Source organism: Coenobita brevimanus, chromosome 27 (genome assembly GCF_032717465.1).
Source record: "Coenobita brevimanus isolate Jiangsu-jjx chromosome 27, ASM3271746v2, whole genome shotgun sequence".
NCBI classification, from domain to species: domain Eukaryota; kingdom Metazoa; phylum Arthropoda; class Malacostraca; order Decapoda; family Coenobitidae; genus Coenobita; species Coenobita brevimanus.
This window is the reverse complement of record NC_136980.1, coordinates 2,811,094-2,837,224: the sequence shown is the minus strand read 5'-3', so window position 1 is coordinate 2,837,224 and position 26,131 is coordinate 2,811,094. Positions and strand designations below refer to the sequence as shown.

Sequence of the window (26,131 nt, the reverse complement as noted above, 5' to 3'; positions counted from 1 at the left end):
GATTTTATGTTGTTGTAAAAAAATAAACATAAATACGTTTAATACGTGTAATTCCATACAGTGCTTTACTTCATCTCCCTGACCTCTTTTACCACAGGATGCAGACATAAACCTGGAGTGTGGGGTGCTACTGGTCAGGTCAAGGATCAAGTTGTTGGAGTTTGATGAGGCAGCTGCTGACTTGGAGAGACTGAAAGCTACTTATGGTGATGCCACACAGTTGAGGCTAATGACTGCCTCCCTCTTGGCTGCCCAGGGTGAGAGGCAGCAGGCACTACAGCAGTTGACTAAGTTGGTTAAGGTAAGAGACACAGCAGTATAGTAACTCATGACCGTACTGTATTCTCATTAACATTGGAGGCTTTGTAGAATTATTACTTAGTGTTTAGTCTTGCATATTAGATGGGTGAAAGGAAGAAGGCGCTGTGGCAGATGAACAAGTTGATTAAAGTAGGAGAAAAGGAATTTGGTAACTGAGGCCCATACCAACAGTTTTTGTTATGAGTAGAGCATTTACTTCGTTTTTGTATTAAGTCATTAGTAAACTGAAAAAAAAATTGTTTTCGTTTCATTTTCATTTTTGTAGGCTTCAACATGCCTGCATACGTTGGCCTTGGTCACCTAATGGTGGCTGTCCATTCTGCTTGATCTCTGGCAGATTCCCTGTTAGTCCACCAACCCTGAGGTCACACTCAGTGACCTCATCCCAGGTCTTTTTCGGTCTGCCTTTTGCTACCCTATGCCCAACATTAACACTTCTCACTCTCTGCACCCAGTTATCATCCCCCATCCTCTCCACATGCCCAAACCGTCTCAGTCTGCCTCTCCTCATCACAACACCAATAACTCCAGTCCCATCCTACCTATCAACTCCTCCATCGTAAACCTAGAGAAGATTTTTTTTTTTTTTTTTTTTTTTTTTTTTTATAAAGGCTAATGTTACAGTTTACCCCTGTTGTATGTAAAAAGTTGTGGTATTTTAAAACTCATTCCATGCCTGTAACAAGGCCTCTGTTTTTGCCAACTTAGGAGGCTTTCTAGAACCTCTTTGTCAGTGATAGGAGTTACATATTTGAAGCAGGGATAACAGCAGTTAGAGAAATTGGCAAGTTAGGTTGCATTAAAAAAAGTGAAAATTATTTGGATTTTTTTTTTTTTCCATAGTGTGGAATGAAGAATTTGAAAGGCTTGAGAAGGGAGTTGGTGTGTGGCATATTTTTTCTGGACACTTTATTAAATATTCTTCTCTCACACTCATGGTGTTTTTTCTTTCATGGCCTGTCTGTAGTTTGATATGATTGCTGATGATGATAGTCACTTCATTACTCTACTTGTATACTTTCATTTCTGGGTCCTTCCTGCTCTATCTACATTTGATAAGATGTAGGACGATGATGGTGGTATTGGTGATGATGATGATGATATGATAATCATAATAAATGATTGATCTTTGAATGGTAAACAGAAGCCACACACTTTTTCAGGATGATCCAGGATGTGCAGAAGCCCACCTGGAGCATGGACGACTAAGCTACGAATTGGGCAAGTATGGCGAAGCTCAGCTCAGTTGCATGCGGGCTGCCAAGCTGGACGCTAAACTAGCCCACCCATTCTTGTACCTGGGTCACTTTTATAGGCGAGAGGGCAAGATGGACCGGTCCCTCAAGTGCTATGAGAGGGCCTTTTCCCTGGTTCCCAGTGATGACCAAGTAGGAGCAGCACTTTCGGACATATATAGGGTCCTTGGCGAACATGTAAGTGGTAGTAATGATTTGCTGTGATTTTGACATGTAATTTGTTCCATATATACTGTGTATACTTACATACATACATTCATGCATATGTATGTATGTGAAAGTTGCCATGCATCCTTCTAAGGAGCCCATATAATTAGGCTCCTAAGGAGTCTCTATATTTAGGTTGATACATGATATTTGTGTGTTTGTGTGGACTGGAAGCTCAGCCAAGTGCCAAAACCATCAGACCACTTCCCAACACCATACTTCCATTTCCCCATCCTAGTGCATATAACTGGTATGCAGTACTGTATTTCATAACCTCACACTCCAAAACAATTGGTGTAGTGATATTTTTTTGTAATGGAATTTTTTGTTACCACACTCATCTGCCAGAAATAATCACTTTTGGCTTCCATCCAGTAGATTTCGTCTTGGTATCTGATGTTTTCAGATTTAAAAATTACAGCTAGGGATAATAAAATGCTTGTATTGATTATCATAATTTTTCCCAGTTCCTTGTGTTCGTTGGGTGTTGGGAAATGTAGAGCAAACGTGGGCCATTTGATGGTACAGTACTATCATAATCCCTAGTTTCATTACCCCTCTGGCTTGAGGGAAATCGAAGCCAGGGCTAAAGAAAAGACAGGCAATCGGACACAGTTATTCCAGCAGTCCGATAATGGTTCATGATGGCGGAATGACTCACACACATCAAGCCCAGCGTTATCACTGATGCCTATCATATAACCACAGTCATGGAACATGACTAAAATCTTTGTCATGAAACATAACTGAAAAAAAAGATAAAGGCATTCACGTCACTTAATGCACTCTTTAAATACTTCTCGGTTTCCCATGCATTATGTGAACATGGTTCTTGTTCGAACTGTCTCTTTCAATGTTACCAGTACACTTGAAGCACCAACTTAATTTCAAAGCAGTGACTGGTCAGGCTCAATGAGAAGGAGTTGAAGCAACAAGAAGAATGTATATATGTTTAACACTGATATCTGCATAATGATATATCCCCGGTATTACAGTACAGTAATCACTCTAATATCCGGACGCCCAATAACCGAACATCCCCACTAACCGAACCTTATCGTCCTGGGATCAAACATTCCCAAAATGGTCCGAAAATCCAAAAAAATTGGGAAAAAAAATCGATTTTTTGCCGTCCGTAATTTGAACTTGCCGCGCGCGCCGCGTGAGAGCATTGTTTTGGTTCGTCATTCCTCCGACGTCCGATAGAGCGCCGCTGCATCCTCCCCACTTCCCGCCTGTCTCTCACCGCGACAAGACCTACGCTCTTCGCCATGGCTGCCCACGTGCTCGCTTTTGTGGTGGTGCCGTACTTGCTGCAAGGCCTCCTGCTGCTCTCTGCCCTACTCTTAGTGTGTGTGATGATGGCCCCGCCTCCTGAGAAAAGGAAGAGAGTGGTGTTGACTCTGGAGAAGAAACAGGAGATATTGGAGAAGGTTGATGCGGGTTGGTCTTCCTCTCGCATTCTCCGCGAGTTCAACCTGGCCCGGTCGACTTTGTTCGATATCAAGCGTTCCCGAGACAAGCTCATGCAGTACACGGCTGACTTCTCGTCGAGAAGCAAACGCAACCTGGAGAGGAAGGTTATGTTTACCCCCAAGTATGCAGAGATCGACCGCTCCACGTTGATTTGGTATCGACAGCAACGTGCAGCTGGTGTGATGGTACGTGGAACGGAGGTGAAGGCTGCTGCTGAGAAGTTTGCAAGGCTTCACGACGCCCTAGACTTCAAGGCATCCGAGGGTTGGCTCTTCGCGTTCAAGTTGCGACATGGCCTTACTAACCGTAAAGCACATGGCGAAGCATTGGACGCTAACGAGGATGGAGTGGACGAGTTTCGGCACAAGGTGAAAGGCTTGATCGACAGGGAGGGCCTCACTCTCGGTCAAGTCTATAACGCTGACGAAACTGGCCTATTCTATCGCTCGGTGCCAACGAACACTCTCGCCGATGAGACGGAGAAGCGTGTACCTGGCCGCAAGCTTTCTAAGGAAGGGATATCTGCTTTGTGTTGTGCCAATGCTAACGGCATGCACCGGCTTAAGCCCGTTATTGTTGGCCGTGCAAAGCAGCCTCGGTGCCTTCGTGGGGTGATGGATGTCCTTCCTGTCGTATGGTACCATTCTTTGAAAGCATGGTTCACAGCTGTGATTTTCAAAGACTGGTTTCACCATCACTTCGTCAAGGAGGTCATACATTACCAGACGAAGACACTGGGAATTCCTCGCGACCAGGTAAAGGCTCTCCTTCTCCTCGACAATGCACCTGCCCACCCATGCGACAAGGACTTGGTTGCTGAGAATGGCCGTATTAGGTGCATGTTTCTGCCACCTAATACGACTGCTCTCATTCAACCAATGGACCAAGGAGTGATCGTGGCAACAAAGCGCCTGTACCGTCGGAAGTTCCTGGATGAGGTGATGGTGGTTCTCGAGGACGAGGACGAGCGCAGGGAAGGACGTGACACTCGAGGCAAGCGGACTTTGGAAAACCTTCACCGCTACAACATCAAGTCTGCGCTGTACAACTGGGCTAGTGCATGGAAGGAAGTCCCTGTGAAAACTCTTGAAAATGGTTGGTCTCGTCTGCTTCTCGGAACAGATGTGGAGTACGATTTCCTAGGGTTTGACATGGATGACTTCCATGCACGGCTACGTACGCACGGCGACGATGTTGATGTGGACGATGTTCGTGAGTGGTTGGACGACGACGAGGGCGATCCTGGGTATCAGACGTTGTCTGATATCGAGATCGCGTCTTCGGTTGCTGGTGTCAGTCCCGAACTTGAAGATTCCGACGACGAAGGCGATGATGATGCAGACTCCGCCCAGCAGGACACTACTCCAGCCATCCCCAAGCTGAGCACACTCCGGGAACATCTAGAGTTCGTCCTAGACTACCTGGAACACCCGGACTGCGACAGGGAGATGGGGCCCTTGGGACTCGTGGAGGAAGTGCGTGCTTTCCGGCAGCGCATCATCAATCGCCAGAATCGTCGGTCCTTGCGTCAGTCAACGATTGACAGTTTTTTCAGGCCCGTGACCCCCGCTGTGCCAAACCCTGGTTCCACTCCGTTGCCTCCCCAAGACAGGCCCTCATGCTCCGAGCCACAGCCCAGCACATGAGCTACAGTGGAGTCACCGCTCGACGTGAGTTTGCGGCTGTCTTCATAGTCTTCTGTAGTCGGTACGCCATCACCACTACCCACCGATGCACCCCTTGGACGCCTGCCAGTGATACTCTCGGGCTCTGACAGTGAATAAACAGCAAGAACTTCTCCACTAGACCACACGGGAATTTTGAGTGTTGTGCAGTGAAAAAAACGGTGTGTTGTGTTAAGGTTTTCAAGTTGAGAGAAAAGACTAAGTAGAAAAGAAATTTAACGTAACTAACCTTCTTTGTTTTGGCTTTGGAAACTTAAAAAAACTTGGGAAAAGTTAATGTGCAACACTTAAATTTAATGGAACATTATTTGGACTAAAGTGAACACTGTGAAAAGAACGGACTTCTGTGTGTTATTGACTAAGTTCAGTGCAAGACTTCAGGAAGAGTGTAGTGCAAGTGCTTCAGGAAATCGTTCTTACTGTCAGAGTCCGAGAGGAGGCGGTTATTCATCGAGGTGGCCAGGGACTTGCTGTAAGTAGCCAAAATGTTTCATGTTGTACTATTTCCCATACTATATTTACCAGAATGTTTCATATTGTATTTTTTCCCATACTACACTTACCAGAAAGTGTCATACTGTACTTCTTTCCATACTAAACTTACCTCATGCATGTGCAGTAGGGTGTTTTTCAGAGTTCGGTTAGGTTAGGTTCGGTTAGAGTCCATAAGTACCAGAATGTTTATTAATGTATGAACATACTTCTAAACCCACATTTTATGTTTCTATTGCATTTATTTCAGTCATTTATGTGCCTTATTGGTGTGATTTGGGTGTTAAATAGGTGCTATGCATGTCCGGAGGGAGTTGTATAGGTGTTTCTCTGTGTTAGGGTCCGTAAGTACAAGTCCATAAGCTGGGGCCCAATATCCGGACAAAACCAATATCCGAACCTACCGATGGCTCTATTGATCCGGATATTGGAGGGGTTACTGTACTTGAATTAGTTGCTTCACTGGTATAGTAATCACAGACTACGAAGTTACTTGGAGAGTACCGTGAACACTTTGAAATAGTTTGAACGGGAACTGTGTTTACATGATGCATGGGAAACTGAAGAACGTTTTCAGATATATTTCATGACTAATATTTCAGTCATATTCCATGACAGCGGTTGTATGGTAGGCGTTAGTGACAATGTTGGGCTTGATGTGTGTGTCATTCTGTCATCGTGAACCATCATCAGACTGCTAGACTGACTGTGTCTGCTCACCTGGCTTTCTTCAGCCCTGGTTTTGACTTCCCTCGAGCCAGGGGGTAAAGAAACTAAAGATCATGATAGTACAGTCATTGTGATAGAATGGATGTAAATAGGGTGGTGAAAAGGTTATATGTGAGTGTATTTGTAGTTGGAAGCATGGTAGGCCATGATGAAGGTTGATAGATATGGTAAATGAGTGTGTAAGGAGTTATGTTTGGAGGTTAGGGAGGCCAGGAAGCTGACTAGGTTTTTTATTTATTTATTTATTTCATCCATCATCCAATCCTATGTTGCCCCATGAGGAGAGTAGAACCCCAGGGCTAGGCAGTTGGTCCTGACATTTAAGATGAGAGTGACCAGCCTCACTCATCCCTGAGTGGCATTACATGAGCAATAAACCCCAATCACCCCTTGGATATAAACCTTCAACAGCTCAATCCGAGTGGAGCACGATAATTACCCACTAAACCACCAGGCGCCAAAATTTGGTTATATGGTTACCACCCAGCATAGTAAATGGTTCCCTGGTGTACAGGAAACTTTTTGGCTTGTCACTCAGTGTAGAGTCACCCACAGGCAGAAGGAAGAGGAAAGAGTGAAAGACAAGAGGGAGTGTAAAGTTATCTGCAGGCAGAAAGATGGGGAAGGAATGAAGGAAAGAAAGACAGAAGAAGATGGAAGGAAAGAAGGATGGAGGAGAGGACAGGGCAGACACCCGAGAGCAGCACCACATTGAGTGAGTGGATGGAGAGCCCCCCCACCTACCATTTATTTATTTTGTTTATAGTCATTGGAGTGACACTGTTAGGTAGGTGATTTTGAAATTATGAAGTGCATATATGTGAATGGTTTTGAATGAGGTGGAGTCAGGATTAGGGGGCATGAATGGTGAGTGAATGGATGTGTCTCCTTTTATTGTGATATATAACTTTCTTTCTGTCTTGTTTGTCTTTTCATCTTCCCATGAACCCTGCCTTACCCCAGCTTTGGGTGGAAAAAAAACAGGTGGGATTATGTTGGGGATGATGATTATTATTATATTACTGGAAAGCTTTCCCTTAGGACACCCATATGTTTAGCTTAAATCAGTAATTGATGACTGTATTCTCTGAAATCTATATAATTTCAAGAGTGCTAGCTTAGAGAAGGATTTTTGAGCTGGAGAATTTAGATATAGCCATTATTAACTCCTTCAGTTCTTGAGCTATTTCTTAAATTGAATCTGATTATCCTGAAGTAGCTAGAATAAATGAAATTAGTACTGTCAAGTGGGGTTGGTGGAGGATTAGTGCCCCTCCCTGTAAAACAATTAACTCTAAGCCTTGGCCAGCCCGTTTGGGATACATGGCGTCTGGCAATAAATGAATGAATGAATGATGAGTACAGTATGTCATTGGGTTGAAAGAGCTGAATCAGTAATATACGTTAATGAATGAATCTGAAAGTGAAACCTGCATAACCTTCAGGATGCCGGCTTAACCCCTGGATTGCGCAGTTACCTTTTTTTTTTATCCCACTCCATGGTGTGCAAAAAAAAAAAGATTTTTTTTTTTTTTTTTTTTTAACTTGAAGATAAACATCCAGGGCATCATCTGGTGAAGAAAAAGATAATTCTCTCTCTCTCTCTCTCTCTCTCTCTCTCCGTCTTTGCGTAGGGCCATGTGTAAGTTTAGGGGAGTAGTGGAAACAAAAAAAAATTGTTTTTGTTTATTATAAACTTGAAGATAAACATCCAGGACATCATCTGGCAAAAAAAAAAAAATCTCTCTCTCTCCCATTTTGCGTAGCACCATGCATAAGTTTGCGTAGGGGTGGAGTAGGTAACGGTGATGCACGGCCAGCACAACCTGAGCTGTGACTCTCAACGCAACGCTACCCAGCCTGAGCTGTGGCTCGCAGTCCATGGGTTAATAGACTTCAAATAAATGTTCTGAAACTTGTATACCTTCTAGGATGCAAACTTCAGCCTGCTAGAGCGAGTGACAAGGGAGGGAGGTCGTGCAGGAGGTGGATGGGCATGGCTGCGTTTGGGCCTCCACCACCTAGCCACACAGAGCCCACAGGAGGCCACCTATGCCCTCCAGTGTGCCCTTACCATCAACCCTGATGACTGGTGAGTTGAAGAGTGACATTGGTGGACGGTAGTTGATGTAGGATGGGATGGAGAATGAGACCTTAAGAGTATGCATGTAGGGATGGTAGTTGATAGGAAGATAAAAGAGAGGATATGGTATGGGACATGAAAGAGGGTACAAGTACTTTTTTTTTTTTCCCCCCATGCTTTGAGAGAAGAGCTAAGAAAGTGTGAGAATGATGTAGTGGGGGTGGGTGGGCATGGCTGCATCTTGGCCTCCACCACCCAGCCACACACAACTCACAGGTCACATATGCCCTCCTGTGTTCCTTCACCATCAGCCTAAGTGACTGGCGAGTTGAGTGGGTATTGGGTTGATGGTGTGTAGGAAGATGAAAGAGAGGGTAAGGTAAGGAACAAGGGAGATGATAGAAGGAAAATTTAAATGGAACAGGGTGGGAGGGTAGGAAGGATAAGCTGGAGAAGTAGAAATTCTTCCCAAGAAGCAGTTTCCACACATCATGGCCAGAAATATAAGGATTGCATTTAACTTCGTAATTTCTTATTGTAATTTTGTCAGCCCAGGTACTTTTTTAACCAGATATTTTTATTCAGTTTTAGGGGATGTCTGTTGTAGTGAAGGGATAGAGTTTATGTCTAATTCCTTCAGTTCGAAAGGTCTTTCACATCCATCCATCCATCCATCATCCAATCCTACATTGCCCTTAGAGGAGCGTAGGAGCCCGGGGCTAGGCAGTTGGTCTCGACATTTAAGATGAGAGTGACCAGCCTCACTCATCCCTGAGTGGCATTACATGAGCAATCAACCCCAACCACCCTTTGGATATAAACCTTCACAATCTAGATAAAATCATGTGGACATTATGAGATTTAACAAGTAAAATGCATCATCTGATTCAGTGGATAAACAATATGGACCCATATGTTTTGTTGCTACCTTTTCAGTGCCGGATATGAGTGCCTTGGTGATGCATATATGGCTCGGGGTGCATATGCAGCTGCACTTAGGGTGTATACAGTGGCATCCCAGCTCAACCCTTCCTCTCTCTACCCACTCTACCAGATAGCACACATCAAGCAGGTTTGTTTCTTTTAGTTTCATATTGAAAGTCTGAACATGCTTGCATGGGTCTGCCTTGTTCACCTAATGATGGCTCTCAATTCCATACAGTCTCTGACAGCAGTTTTGTTCAGTCCCATTACCCTGAGGTCATTTTGGAGGACTTCATCCTAGGTCTTCTGAGGTCTGCCTCTTGGTACTCTACCTTCCACATTCACACTTTTAGACCAGGTCTATTCACCCAGTTTTCATCCACTATTCTCTCTGCATGTCCATCCCACCTGTCACCCCCTATGCATTTTAGTAGTGCCTTTACTTCCTAGATGATGCCTCAGCATTTCATGCACAGTTCTGCCATTTGCAACTTTGTTGTTCAGAGAAATACTACATATCCATCTAGCCATCATCATCTCTGTATGCTCCAGTTTACAAATGTCCTAACCGAATTTCCACAACCATAAGCATTTACATTTCTCACACATGCAGCATATTATTTTCCCAAAGTTTAAAGGAACAGTCCCCTCAATTTCAGGAGAGGTAATAGTTCTTTAGGCTGATTCCATCCACTCATATCAATAGCAGTGGACTCACTTCAGCCCTCCCCTGCATCACAGATTATATTAGGCTCCCCAGGTAAAATTCTTCTCTACACTCCAATGACACATCTGCAAAGTCTCTCGTGATATGTCTAGCCCTCTCTCTTTGTCAGCCCCTACACACAGCACACCTGAAGTCTACCTCTGACATCACTGCATTTCTTTTAAGTGAAATCTGTAATATAAACTGCTTTGTCCTTTGCCTTTCTAGACTCATGTATTATCTCCCCCTCTGTATTCATAGTTTTTGACTCACCCTTCATTTATTATGTGGGATCAAAAAGTTTTTGTGATGGTTACACCATTAGCTATGTATTAAGTGACCAGTGATTTGTGCTTTTACTTGTCATACATTGAACTTCTGATTGTCATGCAGCTAGACAACAGTGCTAAGTACCAGGGTCGAGAAAGAGGTTATGTAGTTTGTCCACTGTCAGAATTTTTTTTGAGTGTTTGGGAAAAGGTCACAGTCAGTACAATAGACCCTGGTAAGACTGCAACAGAAATTGGCATGAGTGTAGTAGAACTTGTGTACAAGATGATTGTACTGCATTTAGATGGTTTGATTGGTTGTGGAAAGGTAATGAGTCATTGAAAGATGAGACAAGAAGTAATTGCCTGTCAGCATTGAAAAGTGAGAACAGCATTGCCCAGATCAAGGCTTTCAGCCATGCAGACCAACATCTGATCATCTGTTAAGTTATAGAAGAGACAACTCTTTAGTGTGGTTCAATTTAAGTCATATCAACAGGTAATTTGCAAGAGATGGATGATCACCAAATTTGTTCCTTATATCATCTCAGGTATCTATAAAGGGCATGTCATTTGCCCCACAAGCTTAATTGATGCTCATTAGATCCATTGTTAATAACAAAGATGATTACAAGGAATGCAGTTTGGGTTTACAGATGTTACCCAGCAACCAAAAGACAGCGTTCGGTGGAAGTTGTGAGTGTCACGTGATCTGAAAAATATTCACGGATCAATATCCCATGCATAGGTCATGCTGGCTGCATTTTTTTATATTGAAGGGATTGTGCACACAGAATTCTTCCTGTACAATGTTCTGTTTGGAAGTTTTGAAGAATTTGAATAGTATTGAAATATTTGAATTTTATGGTGAGATGCAAGTAGTGCAAGAAGCTGAATGGCGGGTGGCTTCTTTGCCACAACACTGCAGTCAGTCTTGCAATGCTCTCAACATAGCAGGTCTGGATTGAGAAGAAAATTACATTAGTCCTGCATCCACCTCATTCACTGAGCTTAACAGCATGCAGCCTCTGGTTGTTCCTCAAATTGAAACTTGTGATGAAAAAATACATCGTTTTAGCACGATTGAAAACATGCAGTCAGAAAGGACATGTGTCCTTAAGAATATCAGGAAAGAAGACCTCCATTAGTGCTTTTACATCAGTAGCAGGGATGTTGGTACAAGTATGTGAATGCTGGAAGGGAATGCTTTACTGTACTGTGAAGAGGATAAGTGAAAATGTTTCTACTGTTCACTAAAGCTGAGTATGCCAACCATTGCCAGAACTTTTTTTTATCACACTCCATATACACACTTTTTCATTTGTTCCCATAGCTTACAGGAGAGATGCTGGAGGCCATCTCAGGATATGAGGCAGTGCTAAAATGTGAGCCGGAGCATGAGGTGCGTGTGGTGGCACTGGTGGGGTTGGCTGAAGCACTTCTGGCCTCTGCACGTCGGGCTGCCGATCAGGCCATGTTTATCAATTTGAGGGATGCTTGCACAGCCGCCCTTGCTGCTCTCACCAGGTTGGATTATATGTTTCAAGTAATTTATGGTACCTTGCAGTAGTAATTTTCATTCCATTTAATGTTTCTTTCATCATCATCATCAGTAGTAGCATGCCCTTTTTCCCACCTAAGGATGGAGTGTTGAAGGATCCAGAAAACAAAGAAAAAGGAATTATGAAAGTGAGAGAACTATCAACAGCATCCCCGGTGCTGTGAGTCAGACACTCATTCAAGCCCCTGGAGTCCTGACCACCTCTTAGGCCCAGCAATCTGCATACACATTTAGGAGAATTTTGGTATTATTGCCGTATTATTTTTATTTAATTATTTTATTTATTTTTTTTCACTCTTATTTAGATGGAGAGAGGTCTGGATGGGATGATGATGATGATGATGATATATTTTACTTCACTTCCTATATCATTTTGTTATAATTTGCATTCTTTATCAGTATTGTATGTTGTCCTGTCCTCATATTTGTTGGTAAAATTCACTTTTCTCACGTAGCTGATCTCCATCTGAAGCCTGATATCTTTTTTCTTATAAGGATTTTTATTTTTTATTTATTTGTTGTTCTTTATATTTTCATCACACTGGTCTATTTGTCACATATTTGAGATAACCAAGAAGCCAAAGAATATAATGAATGAATGAATCAGGAGCAACTCTAAGTGGAAAATTGTTCTTAATTCATCAGCAGGTTAATAATTAAACAACTTCTGGTGAGTTGTACCTGAAATGTAATATAAATGTTGTCTGATGAGCCATAGACATGTGGAGGTGCAGTTGGTAATAGTAGAGCCCTTGGATCAGAATGTACACTGTGGTTTGAGTCCCTGAGGTTACCAGAGGTTTTTCTCTTGTGTAACACACGTGTGAGTCAGTCTTCTACCCTTAAAGGTTTTCCACTACAATAGTCTTTACCTCAGACCTCTGTGCCACTAAGGGAGCAGCATGAGTTCAGCAATTACTCACGAGCCATTTTATGATCAGTCTATTGTATTCTGGTGCTTCATCCTTTATTACTTCATCAAGAGTGTAGCAATGCAGGGCTAGGCTAAGGTCCAGACATTTAAAACAAGCAGGACCAGTAACTCATCTCTGAGTTGCAGTAAACCCCAACCTAAACTTTAGATTCAAACCCTTATATGCCACATCCAGAAAACACCTTGACCCACTAAACCACTGTCCGACATTGTAAGGATTAAAACAGCAATAACTTCCAGAGCTGGGAGCATGGAGCCAGAGAAAATGTCCATCTGGAAGCTGGTGGGCGACGCATGCACTCTGCTCCATCCTGTGCCTCCCTCCCTCACCCCCTTCACCATACCTGCCCGCCTTACATCCAGGGAAGCATCAGACCTGGATGAAACATCACAGCTGGACAAACTGGAGGTGCTGGAGCTGGGAGGCAGGTGAGTGCTTGACTTCTTGACCACCACCACCTCCTGTGTCTTGTTTAAGAAAACTCACTTCAATAACACACACATTGCATTATCTGCTGTCCTTAGTCTTGCACTTTTTCACACAATGTACACAGATCCTTTTATGACCACTGAAACGTCCTGTACAAGTGTCCCTCAACAGTCTCCCTCTTCTCCAAAAAGAGGATGCTGGACCTCAGGAGAAGGCCAGCTTCACCTAGCAGTCCACCAAGTTCATATTCATATGATCCTTGGGCCACAACATTAGCAACAACAACAACAGTAAAAAACAGCAACAAGTAACCCTCTTTTCATCCAGGTGCTACGGATCAGCATTGCGCTTGTGTCAGGAAGACCCAGGATTGTGGCATGACCTTGGCACCAACCTGTACCATCAGGGACGGGTGCTGGAGGCCAAAGGTGAAGGGAATAAGGCCGTTGAGCTCTTCCAGCGTGCCATCTTGTCCCTGAGAAGGAGTCTTGCTCTCGATCCTTCGAATAGCAGCACCTGGATCTCTCTTGGAGTGGTGGCTTCAAATAAGTGTAAGTACTGTATCTGTCTGTCTGTCTGTCTATCTGTTTATCATTCTGTCTAATGTATATCTGTCTTCCCATCTTCCTATTTTGACTGTCTGTATCTATCTAACTTTGTGTACCTGTCTATTGTGTGTACGTGTATCTGACTATCTTAATCCCTTCCTTTATTGCCCCATTAGGAGCACAAGATCCTAGGGCCAGAGTGCATAGTCTAGACTTGTTAGCTGAATGACCAGTTGCTGTTCCTTGAGTGGCATTATGCGAACAATAAACTTCAGCCACCACATCGATGTAAACCCTTGCTTAACACATATGGATGGGGCACCTTGACCCATTAGACCACCAGATGTGAAGTTGTTGCATGATTTGTTTCTGTAAAAATGTTATGTTTTAACCTTTTAGTGCAAATTTACCAACTTGGCATATATTTTTGTTAATGTCAGTCTGTTGTACTGTGCTGAGCAGAAACCCATCCATCTTTCAATAACCAGATGACTTAAGCCCAGAGGGGTTGGCCATAAACAAATCTCCTCTTTGTCGCCCAATTTTCCACCATTAGGGAACTTGCACTTCCCTCATTCATGTACAGGTACCTCTCTACACCATCCTTGATCTTCCCCTCCCTCACTTACCATCCACGGAACATACATACACTCTCCTAGTCAGCCTCATTCTCTTTTCTCTCCTCATGCTCAGACCATCTCAAGATGCCCCTCCTAGGACCTTCTAGAAAGCCGATCCATGTTCCACAACAACACTACCAGACTTCGTATATGCTTGTCAGTCAGTGCACACAACTCCACAATGATGCTGATATATTTTGCCTACTTATGACAGTGGTGGGTGAACTGGATCTGGCCCAACACTCATTCATCCGTGCATGTGAGTTGCACCCCAATGCAGTGGCTTGGACACACCTTGGCACCTTCTACCTCACCCATGACAACGTCAACTTGGCACATGAGGCATTCTCACAAGCACAGGCATTTGACCCAGCCTATATCAACTGTTGGGTTGGCCAGGTCAGTGCAATGACATCTGTTTCTCCACTTTAACATGGCCTAAAATTGCCATCTTCCATCTTGAATGCTGAGTTGTATCAAGAGGCTAATGAAAAAATATGAGTGTATATATATATATATATATATATATATATATAAATACATACATACATACATACATATATTTATATATTTATATTTATATATATATTATCCTTTTGATTTTACTATTGTAGTATGGCAGCTGTGATCTCTGTTGTTATGCTACCATGATCTTTTTATTGTAATCAGTTATACAATCAATCTTGTTGACTATAGAAATTTGAGTTTGAAATATAATTTCAGGCCTTGGTGGCAGAGAGTGTTGGTCATAGAGAGACGCTGGACTTGTTTAGACATACCACTGTCCTGGGTGTGCATCCAGAGAGCTGTTTGGGTTATGCCTACCACATATCCAAAATGGCCTGTGACCCCACCCTTCAGCACAATGCACGCACCCAGGCCACCATTAAACAGGCCCTACCCACTGTGGCTGACTGTACTGTCTTCTACACCAGGTAAACTTGTGCCTTGCTCAGCCTGATATGCGTTACGCTATTTATATGCTGTTTGGTTTCCTAACAAGTGATATTCATGTTCTTCTGATGTAAAGGCATTGTTGTCTTCATTCATATGATCAGGCCATTGGTTCTGTATGGGCATGTGTCCACATACTCCTTATCAAAAAAGTTAATTTACCATTTCCCCATCCCAGTTTATGATCCCATTTGTAAGTAAAACATTGTAATATATTTGAACACATCCTTGACTTAGCAAGGACTGCTTGTGTTAGATTTCAACCAGAGAATCTTTCCTACAGCTTTGAAGATTCTTTTGGCAGGACCCTCATCCACAAAAATAGAACTGACATGGCTCATGCCATAGGTGTTGGACTTTTTTTTACGCACTATAAATCACAACTGCCTGTTCAGACTGTCCATAAGACATTTCCTCATAGATGTCACCATGATCATGAGAATAGGGGAACCTCCCTTAGCCCAGCATCATCCATAACTTCATTCATCATGCTTATGCAAAATTTTTGAATGTATGTCATTTACAGAACACACTGTATTTTCTGTATTCTCCAGGGAGTATGAAGATGACCCTGTGGGGCTAAACATGGCAGGACTGGCACTAGAGATGAAGGGTCTCTGCCGTAGTGCTGTCACTGCATACACCTCAGCACTTGTAGCTGCCCAAGAGGGAAAGGTAAGCTGTGAACTCTATCCTCATTCCAATATGGAAACAAAAGACATATATATATATTTATTTATTTATTTATATAAAGCCATATTATAAGTTAACTGTAGTTCTTATTCCTGTCCAGTTAATCTTCATTCTTATTATTTATTTAAATAGTTTTCTTTTACAACTATCCTTCAGAGCTATTTCCACTTTCACATTTCATCAGTCACTTCAAGACACTTCCACACCTGTGCTCATGCTTGAAACATTCAGGCAGTGAATAAGGGTGGATCACTTCATTGTCAGAAAGTAGTGTTTCTTTCCTTTAGCAGTAGTTGCTCTTGAGGATCCATTTATTGTAAAGCTGCTTATCTGTGTCAGGTATGTGTGAGATGGGTGTTACAATACTTACTGTGTTCTTTTTATACATAGACTATCATGCTGAATCTGTTTGTGTTTACCTTCTCAACCTTCTGCAGCAGGTGAATATTGAGGGACTAGATGATGGGCTACGAATCAACTTGGGGCGTGCATTGGGCTCACTGGAACAGGCAGAAGAGGCAGTTGAGCAGCTGGCAGCCATCAAGAATCCAGACTTCTTCACCCAGTGTGCCCTTGCCCTTGCTAGTCTCAAAGGTATTTTTTTCATTTTTTGTTTTCTTGCATACTTGTTTGCCCTGTCTTCTGTGTGTGTGTGTGTGTGTGTGTGTGTGTGTGTGTGTGTGTGTGTGTGTGTAATTATGACCACATACAGTCACAGAAAAGTGAAAAGGGTGACTTAAGAAAGCTAAAAACTGTGAAGAGATATTATAGCATCCTGATTTCTGTGAAAATGTTTGACATTCCCAAAAGCTGAGTAAGTTTTGAAGAAAACAGCATGACTTGGAACAGCCCAAACCTGATTTCTCAGCAGTTAGATTAACTTTAACCTAATTTGTTCTTGGTTCATGATGGTACATGGTCAGTGTACAGTGGCCAGCTTTCATTGTCTGCTGTCATCACTTTACCTCACTTGTTCTTCCTTGTGTTTTCCCACAGTTTGTTTTGTTCCCTCTATTTTATGGTAAGCTTTGCTCCATCCTGGATGTGGGCAGTTCCTTGCAGTGCTATATTGTACCTTTATAGTAATTACCTGTACTGTATGGTATGAAACTCTTCATGAAAGGCAAAATGTGTGTACTGGTTACATTAATGTAATTTTCATTAGAATCTCAAGCCAACTGGTCAAGTGGCAGGCACCACACACATTTATATGCCACAACACCCATCACTGCACATAATGACAGAACCTTACAGTACAGTTACCCAGGTGCTGGGTCACTGCATTCACTGTACTCTAGCACTGAATTATCCCCTCACACGCATAGCATTAGTATAATATGCTTTTTCTCGCTTAATTTCCTCAAAATCAGCACCTCACAGCCAAGGTTATCATGTCCCTCCTGATGCAGTATTTTTATTAAAACCCTCTTGGTCAGACAGTCAACAGTCTTGGTATCAGGGAGGGCAAGTGAAAGTTTGTTATTTTGGAGGGAAAGCACAGTTGTTTTTTTGAATGTGCTTCCATTGAAATGTTTAAGTTTTTGATATAGCAAGGTTGTTTGTACAACATGGTAAGTTGATGTCTAGTTTCTCGCTAGTCATGTTGTTCTCTCCACCACTTGTTTACAAGAAACACATGCTTTAGAATGATGCATATCCGAAGCAGTTTGAGTTGGCTGTGCTCCAGTGTTTGTGGTACAGGGGTTTCAATGGTCAGCCTTTGTAGATAGAGTAGGATATCTAAAGTAACACTCTAGTCTGACCCCAGTTATGAGACAGTTTCTGGTTATGTACCTAGATGTACTGTGACCTACTGATACTCAGAACTGTTTTCATCTCTCTTGTAGTGTAGCATCCACTGTACAGTACCAGTACCACAGATTTGTAATTTCATCTGTACACGAGAAAAATAGAATATTGCTGGCGAATTAGAATTTAACTAAATCATTTTGGCAGCTGGCAAGTTTGAGGAAGCATACAGCGGATACACGGCAGCACTGCATTGGTTGGCACCGGATGACAGCCAGAAGTCCCATGTGCTGGTGGCTCTGGCAGCGCTGCAGTACAAGTTCCACAACAGTGAAGAGGCCAAGAAGCTGCTTTTCCAGGGGTATAGTCATCCCTGTTCCTTATTATGTATACAGTATATTGATATTATTACAGGAAGACCTCATTATAGCTTTTTTTTTAGCCCACAATAAGATACAAGTGTAGGAATGTGTGGCCTGTTTTAGTAAGTATGCTGTTGGTTAGTTTTCCGTCTGTCATGTTTTTCTCCTCTCTTGCTTTTGAATCCTAACTCAACCCATCTTTGAGTTAGAAAAAGAGGTCAAGATGAATCATGCAGCAGAAAAGTTTCCTGTTACTTTATAGTTGGACATGATGATGATGATTGATGATGATGATGATGATTGATGATGATGATGATGATGATGATGTATACTGATGATGATGATGATGATTGATGATGATGATGATGATGATGATGTATACCCCATCCACCTCACAGGTCCCAGTTAACGGGTGCTTCTGTTCACGGTCTGCTGGCACTAGCGGCACTGGGTTTAGTGGCTGGGGATGAAGTGTTGTCGTCTGCTGCCCTGGCTGAGCTGAATCCACACCAGCACAGCAAGCAGCACACCAGCCATGTGGCCTTCCTCAGGGCAGCATATGCAGCACTTAGGGTGAGACCTGTGTAGCCTATGGGTTATTTTCAAGACATAGGAAACTTTGTGGGTCTTCTTTCTCAGTACTGTAAATTATTTTGCATGGTACTCGTTAACATTATCTTATATGTTATTTATATAATTTTAATGTCAACATAAATTGCATAACTAACCCATGATTATTAATGTACTAAATATTGAAATAAACTGGTAAGAAAGAGGAGCCACGTTAACTAATGAGAATACAAGTCTAGTAAGTATATATTGTAGTGGCAGACTTGCATACACACATGCATGGGCAAAGTGCTATATTATGGTTGGTTTGTTTGCATCTGATGGAACTGGACTCCACACTTACAAGTTGAATATGGTTGCATGAAATTTGATAGGTCTTAGTTATGAGGTAGGAATGACTCCCTCAAGACTGGATCTTTGCCTTGGAGGGAGAATGGTAGCAAGGACAAACCCTTCCCTCTGCCGGCGAAATACATATGAAAGGGGAAGCAGCATCTGTAAGGAAGAGTGATGCATCTGAAGGTTGAAGTGCTTTAATGGCTGTGTTTGAGTGTACCAGTCCATATGCCATTGATGGAACCAAGAGGGTGTGAACACATGCAGGCAAATGAAAGGACATACTACCAGCATCCATTTAAATGTCCGCCATGGCATGGTTGCAAACTGTAGACTCAAAACTCACACTTTACAAGACGATTACGTTACCAGTCAAGCTGTTGAAGCTCTTGAGCAGCAATAAGCCATCTGTAATCTGAATTATGGTATCTAAAGGTAGTAAAAATAAAATGCAGTAGATAATGCTTTTGATGCTGAAGGTTGGGGCATTTTTAACTCTTAGACAATGAGGGGCCACTTTTAATCTGAATAAAATTGTTTGTTAGTAGTAGTATTGTAGTAGTAATATAATAGTAAGAATAAAGTATAGTTAAGACAGTTATTAGGGTTAACTCCATGAATCTGGTGACATTTTTATTTATCCTTAACCATCCCTAGATAATTTAATTCAGCTTAGGAGAGATGTTTCATATAGAAATGGTTGGATAAGTTTCATTGATCTTATCAGCATAAGTCTTTCCTAAGGTAGGTTTAAATTTTTAGACTTTGCAAGAATGAACCAGAAAAGTACTTTACCAGATAAGAGGGAAGAAAGGCTTGCAATTCCATGTTGGCTGAGTTACATTCCCTTGCCTTTAATCTGATCATAGCTGTAAGTCAGGCCTGGCTTAACCCTTCATTGCGATGACATCTTCAAGCTTATTCTCAGTGCTACTAGGTGATTTTGATCATTTCAGAAAGCCCCTAGTAGAAACGTAGTTGATTATACCGTAATGTTCACTATAGTAAAGAGATTACTTATACAGTACTCTCCCACCATAGAGTAAAGAGAGAGATGCGCGTGTGGTATTGAGCCAGACCATCCACCAGCACCCTGACAGTGCTGGACTGTGGCGGTCACTGGCCCACATCCTACTCAGTCCCAGCCACACCACCAACTCAGCTGCTGCCTCACGACGATGCTCTGCTGCTGCCACCTGTGGGGCCACTGCTGCTAAGTTGTCTCAAGCTGCTGGACAGACTGACACTCTTTCTCAGGTAGCGATTTTGTTTGTTACTTCTTGCTTGTTCAGTTTTCACTTTTTTTTTTTTTTTTTTTTTTTTTTAACCCATACATTTAGTCACATAATTCATTTGTTCATTGTTTTTTCTCATTCATTTTCCACATCTATTCACTGATGAATACCATAGTACAGTATAAGCTCAAACATTTGCCCTATCTTTCATTGTCAGGATGCAGTAACTAGTGTATTAGCAAGGCTGGGTGTGGAGGCAGCTTCAAGAAGCAAGAGCAAAGAGGCAAGTGGATTGCGAGAGGCACAACGAGCAGTACTGATGTGTCCTGGCTCACCTGAGGCCTGGGCTGCTTTAGTTGCTGCCAGGCTTACTGCAGGACATTCACAGGTAAGGACAGTGAGTCATATTCTCATTACTTAACCCCTTGAATTCAGATGGCGTCCTTTTTGGATTATTCTTGCGGCACACCAAGTTTTCAATGTAGGAAAGGCCTTTCTTTCTGAAGTGGTTTAAGGTAAAGGTAAAGGCTATATCTAAACTCTCCAGTTTGAGAAGTGTATCCTAAGCTAAATAACATCACTGGGAGATGACAAGAATAAAACGAAAATGTCATCCCAAGGCTCGGTGAATTAAGGAGGCTCCCTAGCAATTCCATGCATGTTTATTTAATAGTGTTGCATTAATGTTATATGTAATTGATGCAAACATTGTGGATAATAAATAAAAATAACATACAAGAGAACTGTAAGTTACACTGAATAGTAACTCAAATAAATTACCAAGAAAGAGCTGAAATAAAAATGACCTACCAGAGAAAAGTAAGATGTAGTAGACCAAGTAAATCACTAAGGAAGAGGGGGAAAAAAGTCTCCTTAGCCAACCAAAATATTCGCCATTGAAAGCCAGGGTCTGTATTCTCATTGGTTAAGGAGGCTTTAACTCCCTGCTGGGTAACGTCTATACACATCACAGTGTGGCTTCTGCGGTGCCGCCAGGTAGCTTCTACACACACGTGTCCTCCCGTCACCATATGAACAGGCTGCCATTTCATCTCACCATCAGAGAGTAGGGAGGGAGTCCCTCTATACCACACAGGCAAGAGTCAGTCTGTCCCTTGCCTTTGCCAGGTTTACAGTGCATTCTTCAGGTTCCTTTTTGTCTGATTCTGTCTTCACTGCCTGTAGCCAATTGCAACATCCACCCCTGCCAAGCCTCTTTTCAAGGATACTAGAAAGGGGCATAGTGATAGTGCCATAAGGCATGCCTTGGATGCAACAGTGTCTAATTTATTTAGTAGTGGAGTAAATTATTGCGTTGAGAGAAAAGCCATGGTCGGCACTGCGGGCAGATGCACAAACACCTCCTCTTGCGCCGAAAATTAGTTCACTCCCTCATGTTATTACTTGTCATTGCAAGGACCAACAGACCAGAGATATTTTCAATTGCAAGAGGAAGAGTTGGTGAGTAAAATGGTCATTAATTCGTTTCCTTAAGTGCTATACTTTCTGAAGTATTAAGGTTTGAAAACAAGCAATTTTCAGCGGTAAAGTGACGACTGTATTAAATATTGCCCTGCATGTAGGGGTTAAGCACCTATTCTTTTATTACCTTTTTTGCATATCCCATCAAAAAATTCTCTTGTGTTATCTGTGTCATTGTCCAGTCAGCATGTTGTCATCGGAAGGAACTGAGTCACTCCCATAGCTTGAATACTGTACAGTACTAAATCGTTTTGCATGAATTTCATTGAGTCTTATTTATGCGGCAGGACTGAGTCCCTTTAGTTACTTCTTTAATCCACCCTCCAGTGCAACTGTATGTGGCAGTTAACTGAGTGGACAAGGGTTAGCTATCTTTGTCCTTTGAAAATAAACCTATTATTGTGACATAGTTCGCATACATAATACAGTATATGAGGAAATACTGAAGTACAGTACCAAATACAGATATAAGCTTATAAGGAAGTATTGTAGTGTTAAAGAACCTCCTGAGCTCACGGAATTACGGTCCCAGGTGTCAGTGGCAGCCTTTGTAGTTAGATTTTAAATTGTTTTAGCCACTTAACTACAGTAATGATGCTGTAGAGGAGTGTCATCATGTGGTGGCACCTTTATAATGGGATGATGGAGCTATCTGGTTATACAGATGTCCCTTATATCTCTTTATAGCCCCCTAAAGGGAGATGGTGGAATGCAGGAGGTGGGCAACTCCAACCTGCAGTCCTCTGGGTGTACATTCAAATGAGCTTGGGGTTGGAATTACTACTGCTACAACAACTGCAGGCTCCTGGCCTTTGGTTCCATCTTCCTTGCATTAAAAAGAAAAAAAAAAAAATTGTCAAGGCAGCCCTCATTATGAATCAGGGACACTTATATTTTTTTTTAAGGTGGCGGTGTTATATTTCCTAACACACAAGCCATATCAAATCAAGTGACAGTCATAGAGAATCTGTGTATTAAGGTTGGTTGTGGTATAGCTGATGTTTTGTATGGACTGGGAGCTAAACCAGGTACAGTACCAAAACCAGCTAATTAACTTCCAAGCGAGTTTTGAAAACAAGGGTGAAAATATTCCAAGATGTGTTCAATAAAAAGATTTGTAAGAGTGAGTCTTAAGTTGGACTTTGATGACTTACTTGTGGCTGAGCTTCCTGCCTAAGAGTGATGATTGTGTGGCTGATTATCAAGCTTGTACTTATACTGTACTTATTTCTGGTTACCAAGCTTGTAATTATACTGTACTTATTTCTGGTTACCAAGCTTGTAATCATACGTATTTCTGGTTACCAAGCTTGTAATCATACTTATTTCTGGTTACCAAGCTTGTAATCATACTTATTTCTGTACAGAGTGCAACTGGTCAGCTAGCCAGTGTGTGGGCAAAGAAGGCCACCCCAGCTGTGTCATCATGGCTTCAAACTATCTCAACCAGAGTGGGACAGCATGTGTAATCAGCCCTTACCTGTAGCTGTCTGTTTCTGGGCCTTAATCTTGTCAGTTTAGGAGGTGTTCTGCTACCTTTTCCATAGCAATTTACTTTTCACAACGAACATCACTTCTGTATTCCCTTGTATGTTATTTACCAGGTATGTATTTTATTACAGTATAATGCTTGTTATTACATTAGGTGATACTTGAGGAGCGAACAAACAGGTGCAGGGTGGTCTAGTAGGTCAAGGCATTCCAACTAGGTATGGCCCATGCAAGTGTAAGTCCAAGGGATAGTTGAGGTTTGTTAATTTTATAACGTCACTCAGGCAAGCATTTATACTGCCTTTACTCTAACCTGGCATAAAACTGCCGTGTCTTCATTTTGAATGTTGAGTAAAAACAGGTTAGCACTAAATACCTGTACTAGTCAAGAAGAAGTGCTATGGAAAGGATGCAGAGCCACAGTATTGCCTTTTTCTGCCAGCGACCCATGTGAAAAAATCAACAAATGATGAAAATCTGGGCCAGGCTGTGATGAAAAGATGATACAATAGTCGACCTAGCCTCGGGTCCCTATGCACCTGAAGAGACAATGAAAAGATTGATAATAATGCATAGGATGGATAGATCCCTTCATCTTCAATTCCTGGACTGATCAGCCTAGTCCCAGACCCCTGCACCAATGATAAGGCAATACAGTCTTGAAGGATAGATGGACGAATGGGTGATGTCAGTGTATTTTTTTTTTATACTGATACAGATTGCATATATAACATATAGTTAGTCCTTATTTAAAATTGTTTAATTATTAAATTACTGTTGATTGAACACCTATTTACTTAATTATTGATAAGTCTCTACAAAGTTGTTTTGAAGTTAGGCATGAGTGTTTTTCATGCATTTGCTACTGCAGTCATAAACCAGAAGCAGCATGCACATACAGCTGTTTCACTTATAGGTAGTGTATTGAGTGCATTTATCTTAAACTTTAAATGAGAATTTACTGTATGTTGTTTATATATATTTTATATCGACAAAGATTGCACAAAGAACATATCGTATGAGGTAATGGTAACCTAAGTCAAGTGATATCTTTTCCATGGGCATCCTTCCTTGAGACATTTTAATTTTCTACCAGGGGAGACTTTTCGAACAAAAGATGTTAGCTATGAACCTCACGAACTACTTCACCACTAGAAAGCTGCCCTGAACTGGATAAGATCATTTGGCATTGGCAACAATAAAATGGAAATGCATAATTGGAGCAAAGGGGCTCAGGTTCCATAAGCAGAAATAACATGATAAGAAACAGTTCTAAAGAGCTTCCTAAACTGATGAAAACATGGCACTTTATTGAGATGCTAAGGAATTTCATGAATTGGTGAAAATACAATAAACCCTCACTTTATCAAACCCGGATTTACCGGATATGGGATTTATCAAGTGCCTCTCAGCCCACTAAACTTTTTCAGCTATACCTAATTAGGGTTAATAAATGGGACACATCACATGGCCCTTCCAAACTGCTGGCAACGTGTGGAGTGACTCACAACACAGTTGCCAAGATAGACGGATATGAGTAGAACTGAAAGCAGGTGACCAGCTACTTAGTTACACGACACAGTGGAGACAGCTTGGCACCATAAACCTGGCGTCACGCATCTGTGTGGATGTTTGCATAGACATTTTATTATATCCCAGAGGAGGAGTTACAGGATTTAAGAACATTTTGTTGTTTATTAAAAGCGAGTGTGAGATGGGTAGATGGATATGAGGAGAACTTTATTTAACAAAGGAGACAGCCTAGCGCCGCACTTCTGCGTACATGTTTATATAAACATTTTGTTGTTTTCCACAGAAGGTGCTAGAAACCAAGATTTTTTTTGTTTATTAACAGTGAGAGTGAGATGCATAGATGGATATGAGTAGAACTGAAAGGAGGCAACTAACTGTATAAGGTACGTAACACAATTAGGTGGCAGCCGTGTTGGTGTCACCCTCGCGCCATCTGCATGCATGTTTACATAAACATTTATTTTTTCCACAGAGGCAGTTGCAAGCACTAAGAATATTTTATTTATTAAAAGAGAGTGAGATGTGTAGATGGATTTGAGTAGAACTGAAAGCTGCAGGAGGGCGAAATTCTAGACCAGGTTAAACTGGATATATTTTTCATTTACATTACTAGAATATGATACTGAAATAATTTATTGTCCTTCATGTGTTTGAATTCCCTCCTGGGGGCCGACCCTCAGGTTAATTGAACTTTTGGGTTCATTAACCCAGGCTTCCCCCCAACTAGTTCAGTATAGTGAGGGTTTATTGTGTGGCACTTTCAAAACTGATGAAAATGTGACCCTTTATTGAGATGCTAAGTGGCTTCCTAAGCTGGTGGAAATATGGCACATTATTGAGAAGCTAAACAGCTTTCTAAATAATGACTCTTTTTTGACATGCAAAATAACCTCCTAAACTATAACACTTTATAGGGGTTCTAAAGAACCTCCTAAACTGATGAAAATATATCACTCTATGTCTCTGTGGTTTTGACAGAAGACCCAGATTGCTCTCTTCATAACACATAACTCTTTATGTCTCTGTGACCATGACCATACCCAGACTGCTCTCTTCGTAATACACAGCTGTTTACTTTGTCTTTGTGGCCTTGGTAGAATACCCAGATTGCTATCTTTGTAACATGCAGTTCAATTTCTCTCTGGCCATGACTGAAAGGTACCCAGATTGCTGTCTTTGTAATACACAGCTCTTTTTGTCTCTGTGGTCATGACAGAAGGATAGCCGTGTTGCTTATAACACATCTCTTCATTTCTTATTCACTTCTGCTTTGCCATGTGTCTCACCTGCGAATTATGGTACACTCATGTAGCAGGATGTCTTCATAAATATGCCCCTTCATTTCTCAGCAGCTCTTCCTTGTTTGCCATCTCTCTCAGCTGTAAACTATTATACTCCTCCTTTACATAGCAGGACATCATCTTACGTGTTTCTTTTCATTACTTAGCAGATTTTCTTCTTTTGCCATCCCTCTTAACTACAGTA

At 41.9% G+C, this 26,131-nt stretch overlaps 1 protein-coding gene across 1 annotated transcript in view; it reads left to right on the top strand.

Annotated features, from left to right (window-relative positions):
• Positions 1–23,135, top strand: part of LOC145394393 (superkiller complex protein 3) — a 31,171-nt gene extending 8,036 nt beyond the window's left edge. Inside the window, exons 8-23 of the mRNA XM_080268266.1 lie at positions 98–301; positions 1,485–1,754; positions 8,098–8,258; positions 9,186–9,321; positions 11,482–11,675; positions 12,884–13,072; positions 13,401–13,624; positions 14,456–14,640; positions 14,965–15,176; positions 15,750–15,870; positions 16,329–16,482; positions 17,845–17,998; positions 18,398–18,572; positions 19,947–20,162; positions 20,358–20,528; positions 22,990–23,135. Of these exons, the coding sequence (XP_080124392.1) occupies positions 98–301; positions 1,485–1,754; positions 8,098–8,258; positions 9,186–9,321; positions 11,482–11,675; positions 12,884–13,072; positions 13,401–13,624; positions 14,456–14,640; positions 14,965–15,176; positions 15,750–15,870; positions 16,329–16,482; positions 17,845–17,998; positions 18,398–18,572; positions 19,947–20,162; positions 20,358–20,528; positions 22,990–23,091 (2,868 nt within the window). The 3' untranslated portion in view covers positions 23,092–23,135. The remainder of the gene's footprint in view (positions 1–97; positions 302–1,484; positions 1,755–8,097; positions 8,259–9,185; positions 9,322–11,481; positions 11,676–12,883; positions 13,073–13,400; positions 13,625–14,455; positions 14,641–14,964; positions 15,177–15,749; positions 15,871–16,328; positions 16,483–17,844; positions 17,999–18,397; positions 18,573–19,946; positions 20,163–20,357; positions 20,529–22,989) is intronic.
• The last annotated feature ends 2,996 nt before the right edge of the window (positions 23,136–26,131 follow it).